The sequence below is a fragment of the Perognathus longimembris genome, chromosome 11 (assembly GCF_023159225.1).
Source record: "Perognathus longimembris pacificus isolate PPM17 chromosome 11, ASM2315922v1, whole genome shotgun sequence".
Lineage (NCBI taxonomy): Eukaryota > Metazoa > Chordata > Mammalia > Rodentia > Heteromyidae > Perognathus > Perognathus longimembris.
The window spans coordinates 32,442,000-32,453,406 of record NC_063171.1 but is presented as its reverse complement, the minus strand read 5'-3'; the positions used below and the strand labels follow the sequence as shown (position 1 = coordinate 32,453,406).

The following is an 11,407-nucleotide window of genomic DNA, read 5'->3' as shown; positions in this document are numbered from 1 at the left end:
CAATGACCCTGAACCTGCCCTCCCTGCCCCAGGGGAGTATAGGCACACTGGACAATGAGCTGACCCACTAGACAGCTAGCTGAGTGCAAAGGGGCTGGGTGAAGCCCATCACCTCTCTAGGCTGGACAGCTTGTGGCTGCCATGACCTCTCCAGACTACTCTGCTCTTTCCTGGTTCACACTGATGTGGCTTGGGTTGAAAAGCTGTTTGTCAGCCTAACACTAGAGACCATTTTGTGGCAGAATTAGATGGTTGGTCCTACTACTTAAAAATGTGACTTGTTAGAATGGTACTGGTGGCTCATTCCTGTAATCCTAGGCACTTAGGAGGCTGAGATCTGAGGATGGAGTTTTGAAACCAGTCCTGGCAGGAAAGGCCCTGAGATTCTGATCTCTAACAAATCACTCAGAAAAATCTTGAAGTGACACTGTGGTTCGAGTGGTAGAGGCACTAGCCTTGAGCAGAAGAAGCTCAGGGACAGAACCCAGGCCCTGAATTCAAGCCCTAGGACTGGTAACCAAAACAAACAAAAAAAAAAAGTGATTTGTTTTTGTTGAAGCTTCTGTTGACTGTACTGGGTCAATTTCCCCAGGAGTCTGGTTTGTGAATCATCCAGTAACTGTCAGCCTGCAAGAACCCGGGTCCCTGGTGAGGGCAGGTCTGTGCTGGCTCTTGTACCATTTTTTTGATTGTTGTTTTTCCTTCTCTTATAGTATTAAGGGACATCAGCGAAAGAGGGAGGGACCTGGAGCAGATTTTATCTCAGTACATTACGTTCGTCAAGCCTGCCTTTGAGGAATTCTGCTTGCCAGTGAGTTGTGTTCTTGATTTGTTTTTGATGAATGTAGAACTTAAAAACATTGTTTTACCAGGTGCCAGTGGCTCATGTCTATAGTCCTAGCTACTCAAGAGGCTGAGATCTGAGGATCAAGGTTCAAAGTCAGCCTCAGCAGGAAAGTTCATGGAAATTATTATATCTCCAATTAACCAACAGAAAACTGGAAGTGGTGCTGTGGCTCAAAGTGGCAGAGCACTAGTCTTGTGCTGAAGAGTTGAAGAGTTCAGGGACATTGCCTAGGCTTGGAATGCAAGCCCCATGACTGACAAAAAACCAAAAACAAACACTGTTTCCCCCTTTTTAGGATGGCTTTCTTTTTGGTGGTGGTGGGGTCAGTGTTGGGAGTTGAATGCAGGGTCTTGTGCTTGCTAGGTAAGTCCTTTTATCACTTTGAGCCACACTTCCAGCTTAGAACTTAAAATGTAATGATTGATCTAAGTTTCTGCGTTGCCAGGACCTCTTCTGTCTGTCTGTCCTAAGAGGGCAACCTGAGTAGTTGCCATTCTCTCTTCTAGTAGTTCTTTAGAGACGTGCTTTGCTTTGGCTGGCTACGTAATAATCCACATTTCTTGTTTGATGGGGGCCTGTCATCACCTTATTTGAAGGCATGCCATGTCTAAATGCATTCCCTGATGATTCCAAAGATCTGTGAGGGTGGAGTGATGACACAGGGAGGGCTCGGGTCTGCCACAGAGCTTTGCAACCTCTCCTTGCCTCCTGGGCTAGCCCCATTTGGGAAATGCTGTGTTGTACCAGAACAAGTGTCCTTATTTTCTCCTAGGACACACTTAACAGCTTCCCCTTGGGCAGCTGGGGGTTGTCTAGTGAAATGGTTTTCAGAGAATGAAGTAGGGAAAGAGACCAAATTCTTTGGTCAACCAGCGCGCCACCAGAGATACATATACTTCCCCTTCCTCCTAAAGAGGGGAGCCACCAGAGACTGACAGGTGATGAGTAAGACATGGGTATGGCCTGGTTTTGGAAGGATAAGAATCATACCCCTGAGTCATCCTGTCTTCCCCAGCTAGGCCAAACTGTAGTCTGATGCTTTAGTTATTTATAATTAAGAAAAAGAGAGAAGGAACCTGGAGAATTAGGGAGGAAGAGGCTGGGACTTCACCTGTTTTTGACGCTGGAATTCTAGAAGGCCGTGAGAACAGGTTTAAGGTAGGACTGGCTATGGGGACTTCTCTCTCTTCATGCTAATATTGAATGTCTGCCTTTCTCTTCTGAACAAGATGTCTGTTTCTTTAAGTCTGTTAGAAGATGTTTGTCAAACTACTCTTTCTGTTTTCCATTCGAGGACGGGTACACTTATTTAGTTAGCCTGAGTTAATCTTGCTGCCCTGGCAAGAGTTGGGTTACAAGATTAGGTTCCTGGGAAGAGGAGAGAGGAGGCTTGAGGAACTGTGAAATCCTTTCTCTATTTACCTATCTGAGGACCTTCTTGCTCCTTTAAAAACTTAATATTTAAGAACACGAAGTGAATGTTTTATTGGGTCAGTCAGAGAGTTAACTGGTCACTCTCCTGCCTGTTTAACTTAGCTGTAACGTGCTGAAGCTCAGGCGAGTGTCTTCTTGGCCTTTTCAGATGTTTCCCTATATCCAGCCACTCTTGGCTGAGGGAAGAGCAAGCAGCTCAGTCCCCTGAAAACCAGGGACTGGTACCTAATAAATGTTCCCCAAAGTCAAGCTGGGGGGCTAGGCCTGATGGAGCTGTATGTCAGTGCTTCTGGTACATACAGATGCTCACATACACTAACTAGGTTTGTGGACTGATTGTACAGGTAGCTAAACTCAAGTCAGAACCAGGGCGTAGCTGTTGGTAGAAGGACACACAGGATCTCAGTAAATAGAAGCAAACTATGCAAAAACACAAAGACTACAGAGATATCTAGCTGTGGCTTTACTGTTTTTAAATAGTGTAAGAGAGTCCAGGAAACTGGTCATTAGTGGGGATTACTTTTTCTGTCTTTATTCCCGGGCTTGCAAGGAATAGTGTCAACTTTCAGACTGAAAAAAAGCCAGTCCTGGGCTTGAACTCAGGGCCTGGGCACTGTCCTTAAGCTCTTTTGCTCAAGGTTAGCACTCTGCCATTTGAGCCCCATCTCCACTTCTGGCTTTTTGTGATTAGAGATGAGAGTCTTTCAGACCTTTTCTGCCTGGACTAGCTCCAAGCTGTGATCTTTAGATTCCAGCTCCTGTGTAGCTAAGGTTACAGGAGTGAGCTACTGGTCCTGGGCATGGATCTCATTTTAAGTTTGAGGGTTTAGAAAAAAAAAAATTCATTCTTAAGGTTTATTTTTATTTAAGTAGTTGTGCAAAGGAGTTGCCATTCAACAAAGCAGTTTTATGAATACAGTATGTCATGATTAATGTCATCCCTTCAGCATTAGTTTGGGCTTTTCTTTTGCCAGTCCTGGGCCTTGAACTCAGGGCCTGAGCACTGTCCCTGACTTCTTTTTGCTCAAGGCTAGCACTCTGCCACTTGAGCCACAGCGCCACTTCTGGCCGTTTTCCATATATGTGGTGTTGAGGAATCGAACCCAGGGCTTTCATGCGTATGAGGCAAGCACTCTTTGACACTAGGCCCTATTCCCAGCCCTAGGCTTTTTTTTTTTTAAACTTCCCTAATGTTGGAGACATTATAAGTTTGGTTTTGTGTGCAGAGTAAGTATTAATAACAAGAACTCAAGCTGCTTTATTATAATCGGGATAAAGACTTCTCGGTGGATAATCCAAAGTTGAGTTGCAAACTGATTTTGCACAAACCTCTCAGTGGGAACCCCTTCCCCTCACTGTCACATAAAAGCCTTCCTTTCTCATTCAGTCTTTCCATTCACATCTCTGTAAATGAACAAGTAGCCTGTTGAGGGCTTCCCCACATTTTAAGACTCTTTCCCCAGGACATTGTAAACAATATTATACTCAAAGCCTTAAGCTATGCCAGAGTCCCATCCTTCCCCATATTCTTTTGGGGCCGGCAGCCATGGGCCAGTTTTTCTTGAGTTCCTCTTTTAATGCATTTTAATCATCTTTTGCAGACAAAGAAATATGCTGATGTGATCATTCCAAGAGGTGCAGACAATCTTGGTGAGTCCCAGTTGGATGTCTCTTGTGGAGGGAAACTTTTGACATTTATCAGACTTAGTTTGGATAGGATAGGACCACACAGAGATCTTTAGTTTGTATCTGAATCAGAGACGCATTTCTACCTACCTCTCTGATGTTGGAGTCAGATCCCTAGACACATGTCCATGTGTGCACAGAAGAACTGTGCTTTCTCACAGACTGCCTTCTGTTACCCTTCAACATCGACATTTGAGTAACTTTGTTTTCACCATGCCACTTTTCAGCCAAAGTGGACTTCCTCCTTATCGCCTGCCAATTGGTATAGACCCTGCAAAGGAGCCGATTGGTTGTAGGCATTTAATGTGTTTTGGCTTGTCTGCCAAGTTTATTTCCAGAATTCTTGATGAAATGTGGCAGAGTTGATCTGTAAGATGAGACTGTATCTTAGCTTTCTATTTTTCCTATAATTTATTTCATATTTCCCCCCTTTAAAAAAAAAAGGTGGGGCTAGGGATATGGCCTAGTGGTAGAGTGCTTGCCTCGCTTACATGAAGCCGTGGGTTCCATTCCTCAGCACCACATATATAGAAAAAAGCCAAACATGGCACTGTGGCTCAAGTGGTAAGAGTGCTAGCCTTGAGCAAAAAGAACAAGGACAGTGCTCAGGCCCTGAGTTCAAGCCCCAGGCCTGGCAAAAAAAACAAAACCAACCAAACAAACAAAAGGTGGTGGCTTATGCCTGTAATCCTAGGAAGATGAGATCTGAGGACAGTTTGAAAATTAATCTCCAAAAAGCTGGAAGTATAGCTATGGCTCCAAGGGTAGAGTGCTAGTCTTCAGCAAAAAGCTCAAGGACAGTGCCAAGGCCCTGAGTTCAATCCCAGAACCAACAAGATAAGGGATTGCTGAGTTTCTCACAGTGATAACTATTTCACCATGTTTTTTTGGACAGTGACATTCTTATTCATAACCATATAGTACTCATGGAATTCAGAATCATATCCTTGATAAGATCTCTCACTAACTTGGAGGTGTTCTTCAGCCTGTCTTTTTTTTTTTTTTTTTGGCCAGTCTTGGGGCTTGGACTCAGGGCCTGAGCACTGTCCCTGGCTTCTTTTTGCTCAAGGCTAGCACTCTGCCACTTGAGCTACAGTGCCACTTCTGGCCGTTTTCTGTATATATGTGGTGCTGAGGAATTGAACCCAGGGCTTCATGTATACGAGGCAAGCACTCTTGCCACTAGGCCATATTTCCAGCCCTTCAGCCTGTCTTTGGTTTTCATATTGACCTGTGTGTGTGTACACTGTGTGTGTGTACACTGTGTGTGTGTGTACTATGTATGTACGTGCTTGTATGTGCTTACATGTGTGTGCAATGGCCCTGGGGCTTGAACTCAGGGCCTACACACTATCTGAACTTCTTTGTTTTCCCTTTACTGTATTTTTTATTTTATTTTGTTTTTTGTTTATGTGGTATTGAGGAATCAAACACAGCTCTTCATGCATGCTAGGCAAGCACTCTACCACTAAGCCACATTCCCAGAACAAGCATTACTTCTATCTTTTGGGGGTGAGGGGGTACAGTCGCTTGGACAGAGGACCTGAGCATTGTCCTTGGTTTCTTTTTGCTCAAGGCCAGCACTCTACCACTTGAATCACAGCGCCACTTCAGGCCTTTTCTGTTTATGGGGGTGAGGAATCAAACCCAGTGCTTCATGCATGCTAAGGCAAGCATTCTACCACTGAGCCGCATTCCCTGCCCCAAGCATAACTTCTTAGAGTGCTTCCAGAAGGGATATTTTGTTAGCCCAGACCCAGGCATAGGGATGGTGAGTGGCATGTTCTTGAGTAGTGGCTACGTCCCAGGCGGTGCCTGTCTCTGGTTCTTGTTTGCCTGACTTCTGTGCTCACCGCCCTACAAGTGTGTCCCTACCCTCTGTACCCTAACACTGCTGATCTCTGCCCCACAGTGGCCATCAACCTCATCGTGCAGCATATCCAGGACATCCTCAACGGAGGGCTCTCCAAGCGGCAAACCAATGGCTGTCTCAACGGCTACACCCCTTCACGCAAGAGGCAGGCATCAGAGTCCAGCAGCCGGCCACATTGACCCCTGTCTTCTTCCGACCCCAGCCCTTAGCTCCAAGAAACAGGAGGGGCCAGGAGGCATCATTCATCTGTACATACCTTTTCCTATGACATGACCATATTTAAGAAAACACCAGAGATGAAATGCCTTGATATTTCCAAACCCCCTTTTTGTACTTTTGAACAGCGAATCAAACAGAACCCTGAGCTTAATGACGGACCGTGCCAACTACTACTGGTGATGCCTAATTATGAATCCAACGTGTAACCAGTTATAAATACATACGTGCATACATATATATATATATATACATACATATATATATATAAAAGGATCTATTTTTGTGTAAATGTACAAATACTGTAAAGCTGTTTGCCGTAAGTATTCTGCAGGGGCCTGTGCTTGTGTGTTGGGCCTCGTGTTGGAGGTCCACTGAAGTGAGTGGCCCTTTGTGCTCCAGTGGGGGACCCCAGCTCAGGCATCTGGAGAGACCGAGAATGGAGGAGGGCAGCTGATGTCTCATTGCTTTCAGTTCCCGTGGAGCTTGATGCACATGGGACTGGAAGCCCTCGGTTGCCTCCCGCCCCATGTCACCCCCTTGGAGGTAGATGGAGCTCGTTAATGTGTAGACGAGAGGTACTCTTGTCTTTCTTGTTTTTGGGTTGAAACTGGGTAAGATCTCAACTCAAATCAAACTCAGGGAAGAGGCCCACCGAGGAGAGCGAGTTTGCAGTTCTTGCGCTACGTCATCTGCCTCGGGTTGCTTGGATGGCTCGAAGACTCCTTTATCCTGCCTCTTCTGAGTCTCTCCAGAAATCCGGAACTGCCCTTCCTTGCTTCCCTGGTGGGGATGTCTGTATCTCTTTGAGGAGCCACTTTCTGGAGTGAAAAGAATGAGGGGAAGAAGAAGTGGTACTGCCTTTTGGAGTTTCTGAAGTGCCGATCCTGCACCTTCAAAGGAAGCCTCTGTCAGTCTCCTCTGGGGACAGAGTTGTCCTTTGCAGTTGGGGTTCTGGTTGAGGACATCTGTAGTGGACCAGAGGACTGCTAGCAGCTGCTCATAGGGTGGTCAGGAGGTTCTTCCCACGGAGGGACAGTAGGTGTTACTCCCCTGTGGTGTGGAGCTGACAGTGTGCATCTGTCACCCCCAGGTTCTTCCTAACAGCAGCAGGGCCAGGACCATTTCTTGAACTATAGCATCATTATGTGAATATGGCCACTGCCAGGTAACAAAGGACTGGGTGGAAGAAAGTACTTGAAAGGAGGATATTTAAATCATGGCTACCTAAGTTGGAATCATGGGTAGAAAACACTCAACGTGGAGCTTCCTTCAGGTGGAAAGTCCTTATCAAGAGGAAGTGCAAACTCCTAGAATGTTGGAGGAGGGCTGGAGGAACTGAGGGATCAAGTGAGAGACAGGGCAGGTGGGAGGTAGATACCCTCTCCCCACCCCCCACCCCCCACCCAGTCTCAGTATTTTGCTGGGGAAGAGCCAGAGATGGTCATGTCCAGCACTTGGCAGGCACCCCCCCACTTCGAGTTGTGCTACTGTTTGTTGTGGCTGGAACACTGGAGAGCTGCTTTCCCGTGTGGTTTTCAGAGCCCATTCGAGCCATTTGGGTGAATGACACTGTCACTGTCTGGTCACACCTTTCCCTCTCAGATTTGCCATGAAGCTGGATTCCCCTTTTGTGGGTTCGGTTTGTCTCCAGATATGTGTGTGTTTTTTTTTTTTTTTGCTAACTCACGAAGTTAATCCTGGTACTCGAGAGCTTTGCCACCCAAGATGCCAGGGAGCCACGGCACAGACTCTGCTCTGCAGGGGTGTCCCCATGATGACAGCAAAAGGAAGATTGGGTGGGGAGGAGAAGAGGACTTGTGTTGAAAGCCGTTTCTCAGCAGAGTGTGGTTCAGGACCTGTCTCTTGTCATCTTCATGGTCATGCCTATTACAGTACTGGGATGAAGGGTGGAGGGCAGGAGGCCTGGGTTAGGATCCTGAGGACATAGGGTTCCTGGCCTTACCTGTGCTCAGGTGAAGCCCATCTCCCTATCCAGGAGAGCCTTGGCCTTTCAGTGGGTAAGCACGCTCAACTATACTTGAAGCTCCCAGGTGCCAAACCATTTAGTGCCTTGGCTGTCTATCCCACTGCCTTGGAACATGGATTCTTTTCATCTCTGAGCCTCTACTTAGCCGCTTCCTCATCTACCTGTGGTGTTGGGACCAAGCCTCCAGGATCTCCGAGCAGTGCCCCCTTCTAGTTAGGACACAGCTTCCGGCTTTCCTGTCCGTACTCTTGGGGAAATGATCACTAGTTCTTGGTGGCTTTGGAAGGGGCCCCAGGCAGGGTTCGGGGTCTGTGGTGCTGGGCCCTGGGTTCTGTGATTCACTGTGTCTGGGGCAGGAAGTAGACTGGACACAGGATTCAGCCACCCGTGTATGTATCTGTATTTGAACTTTCTAAAGAGCCTCTGGATCTCTGATTCCACTGCAGAGGCAGGGGGAGAATTATTTGGGCAGAAACTATGACACTCATCTCCCAGGCACTGAGCTATTGGGGGTGGGGGCGGGCACAGATGAGCTCAGATGTTAGTCACATGTGCACAGGAATTCCTTGGCTTCAGAGCCACCCAGTGGTGCTCCTTGACCCTCCCTGCTCACTTGTCTGTGGTCCAAGTAGTCTTTTGTTATGAGAAGTCTGGCCTCACACTCTTAACCCTAACACGACTTCTTGTGATCCAAGTGTCCCATTCTCAGGCAATCTGAGATTAGAATGAGCCCAAGGAAGGTGAATGGGCAGGGCCTGGGAGGTAGTGGTTTACCCTGTGGAATGTGCACAGCACAGGCCAAGGGGAGGAGTCTCTAGCTTACATGTTCCTGGAATTAATGCCTTTGATTCTGGCTGCTTTATGATCAAGAGGAGGTTGGTCCCAGCCTCTCTTGGGCTTGGAATTGGATCCTGTCACCACAAAGCCAGTGGGACTGGAGGCTTGTGTGATCCTCAGCAGCCAGGAAGTGGAGATCCTTGAGTTTGGTTGGTTGGTATTATTACCTGCCTTGTCCTGTTCTTTGCATTAGCTTGATCCACGATAGTACCCAAGACTGTTGGAGAGAAGTATTTCTGCAGGGAGATGTTTTCCACTGCCCTAGAGTCTCCTATGTGCCTGCCAAAGATCCCAGTGCCAGGGAACGAAAGGGCTGTTGGGAGGTGAGGCTGGGGGTTGATCCTGCTGGATGGAACACCTGTGAAGGACCAGCAGGCCTACTCTACCTCCCTTCCCCTTTGCACTTTTCTCCAGGAGGCATGGGGGAAGCTTACAGACATCAGACAAGACAAGAGGACAGGTTGTGAAGGGGAGGATTGGGATTCCTCTGGAGCTTGAAGTCCCAGACTTTCTGTCTCTGGGAGTTCTGTGCCCACCTGGTAGCAGACGCAGGAAACGGGCCTCGTCCTCCAGAGGCAGTGAGTGTGCGCATGCCAGGCCTGCCTCAGGAACTAGGGTGAGCAGCTAAACACTTGGGCTTTTCTTTCCCTTCAAGATGCTTGCTCTTCCCCATCTGCTTTTTATTACCATACCTTTATCGTTAGCACTTACAAAAAAATAAAAAAAGATCACATACTCTGTACTTTGCTGTAAATAAAGAATGAATGAAAAAGATGTAACCTCTTGCTTTTTTCTGTGTGTATGTGTGTGTGAGAGAGAGGGACAGACAAACTAAGGTTTGAACTCAAGTCCTGGGTGCTGTCCCTGAGCTCCTTTTGCTCAAGGCCAGCAACTCTGCCACGGAACCACAGATCCACTTCTGGTTTTCTGATGGTTAATTGGAAATAAGAGTCTCATGGACTTTTCCTGCCCAGGCTGGCCTCAATCCTCAGATCTCAGCCTCCTGAGTAGCTAGAATTGCAAGCATAAGCCACCAGCGCCTGGCCCTGTTTTCTTTGTGTCTGCTCCAAAGCAGCCACTGAGGTGGCTGTGAGGGCCTAGTGGTGGGGGGAGGGTCCTGGCTTGTTTGTGCAAGTCCTTGGCCTGCTATGATTGTGCCTGAGACCTGATTGGGAGGCGGGGGTGGGGGTGTCCCAGACCCCATGAAGCAGGAAGACTGGGCCCCGATTTTTGGTGAACATTCTGACTTCCTGATACGGGGCCTCCACTAGCCCTGCCTTCTTGTGGCCAGTGGCCTGGAGTCTTCTACTTCCACATTGCAAACAAAAACTAAATTATAAATTGCTAAGTGGAGCACAGTTGGGAGGGGACTGTAATGAGTGGAGGACAGTTTACATAACTGCAAGCAGTTTCAAGTTGGGTTACATTTTTTTTTCTTTTTTTTTTTGGCCAGTCCTGGGCCTTGGACTCAGGGCCTGAGCACTGTCCCTGGCTTCTTCCCGCTCAAGGCTAGCACTCTGCCACTTTGAGCCACAGCGCCGCTTCTGGCCGTTTTCTGTATATGTGGTTCTGGGGAATCGAACCTAGGGCCTCGTGTATCCGAGGCAGGCACTCTTGCCACTAGGCTATATCCCCAGCCCCACATTTTTTTTTCTTTTGCCAGTCCTGGAGCTTGAACTCAGGGCCTAAGCAGAGCCACAGTGCCACTTCTGGCTTTTTTTTCCCCCCTGTTTAATGTAGTGCGAAGGAATCAAACCCAGGGCTTCATGCATGCACTCTACCGCTAAGCCACATTCCCAGCCCCTCATTTATTTATTTTTGTGCCAGTACTGAAATTTTTTTTGCACCAGTACTGAGGCTCGAACTCAAGGTCTAGGCATCGTCTCATTTGTTTTATTTTGTTTTTGTTTTGTGCCAGTACTGGAACATTGAACTCTAAATGCTATCCCTTAGCTTGTTTTTTTGAGCTTATTTTTTGCTGGTTACTTGGAGATAAGGGGGATTTTCCTCCTCAGGCTAGTTTCAAACTGTGATCCTCAGATCTCAGCCTTGTGAGTAGCTAGGAGTGTAGGCATGAGCCATCAGTACTGGCATGTCCCTTAGGTTTTTCTCCTCAAGGCAGGCATGAGCCACAGCTATGTTTATAGTATTTTGATGGTTCATGGAAGAGACTCACCTGCCTTCCAGGCTTCTCAGATCTCAGCCTCCTGAATAGCCAGGATTACTGATGTGAACCACCAGCACCCAGGAGATTCCTTCCCCGCGCCCCCCCTCCCCCCCCCCCCAGTCCTGGGGCTTGGACTCAGGGCATAAGCACTGTCCCTGGCTTCTTTTTGCTCAAGGCTAGCACTCTGCCACTTGAGCCACAGTGCCCTTCTGGCTTTTTCCATATATGTGCTGCTGTGGAATCAAACCCAGGGCTTTATGTATATGAGGCAAGCACTTTTGCCACTAGGCCATATTCCCAGCCCAAGAGATTCCTTTTTTATTAGTGCCTTACACTTCCTCTTCTGTCCCTGTCATG

General features: G+C 47.6%; 1 protein-coding gene across 1 annotated transcript in view; it reads left to right on the top strand.

The window, feature by feature from the left end:
- Uck2 (uridine-cytidine kinase 2) overlaps positions 1–6,300 on the top strand; it is a 71,158-nt gene extending 64,858 nt beyond the window's left edge. The window contains exons 5-7 of the mRNA XM_048356809.1: positions 714–811; positions 3,883–3,931; positions 5,880–6,300. Of these exons, the coding sequence (XP_048212766.1) occupies positions 714–811; positions 3,883–3,931; positions 5,880–6,019 (287 nt within the window). The 3' untranslated portion in view covers positions 6,020–6,300. The remainder of the gene's footprint in view (positions 1–713; positions 812–3,882; positions 3,932–5,879) is intronic.
- The last annotated feature ends 5,107 nt before the right edge of the window (positions 6,301–11,407 follow it).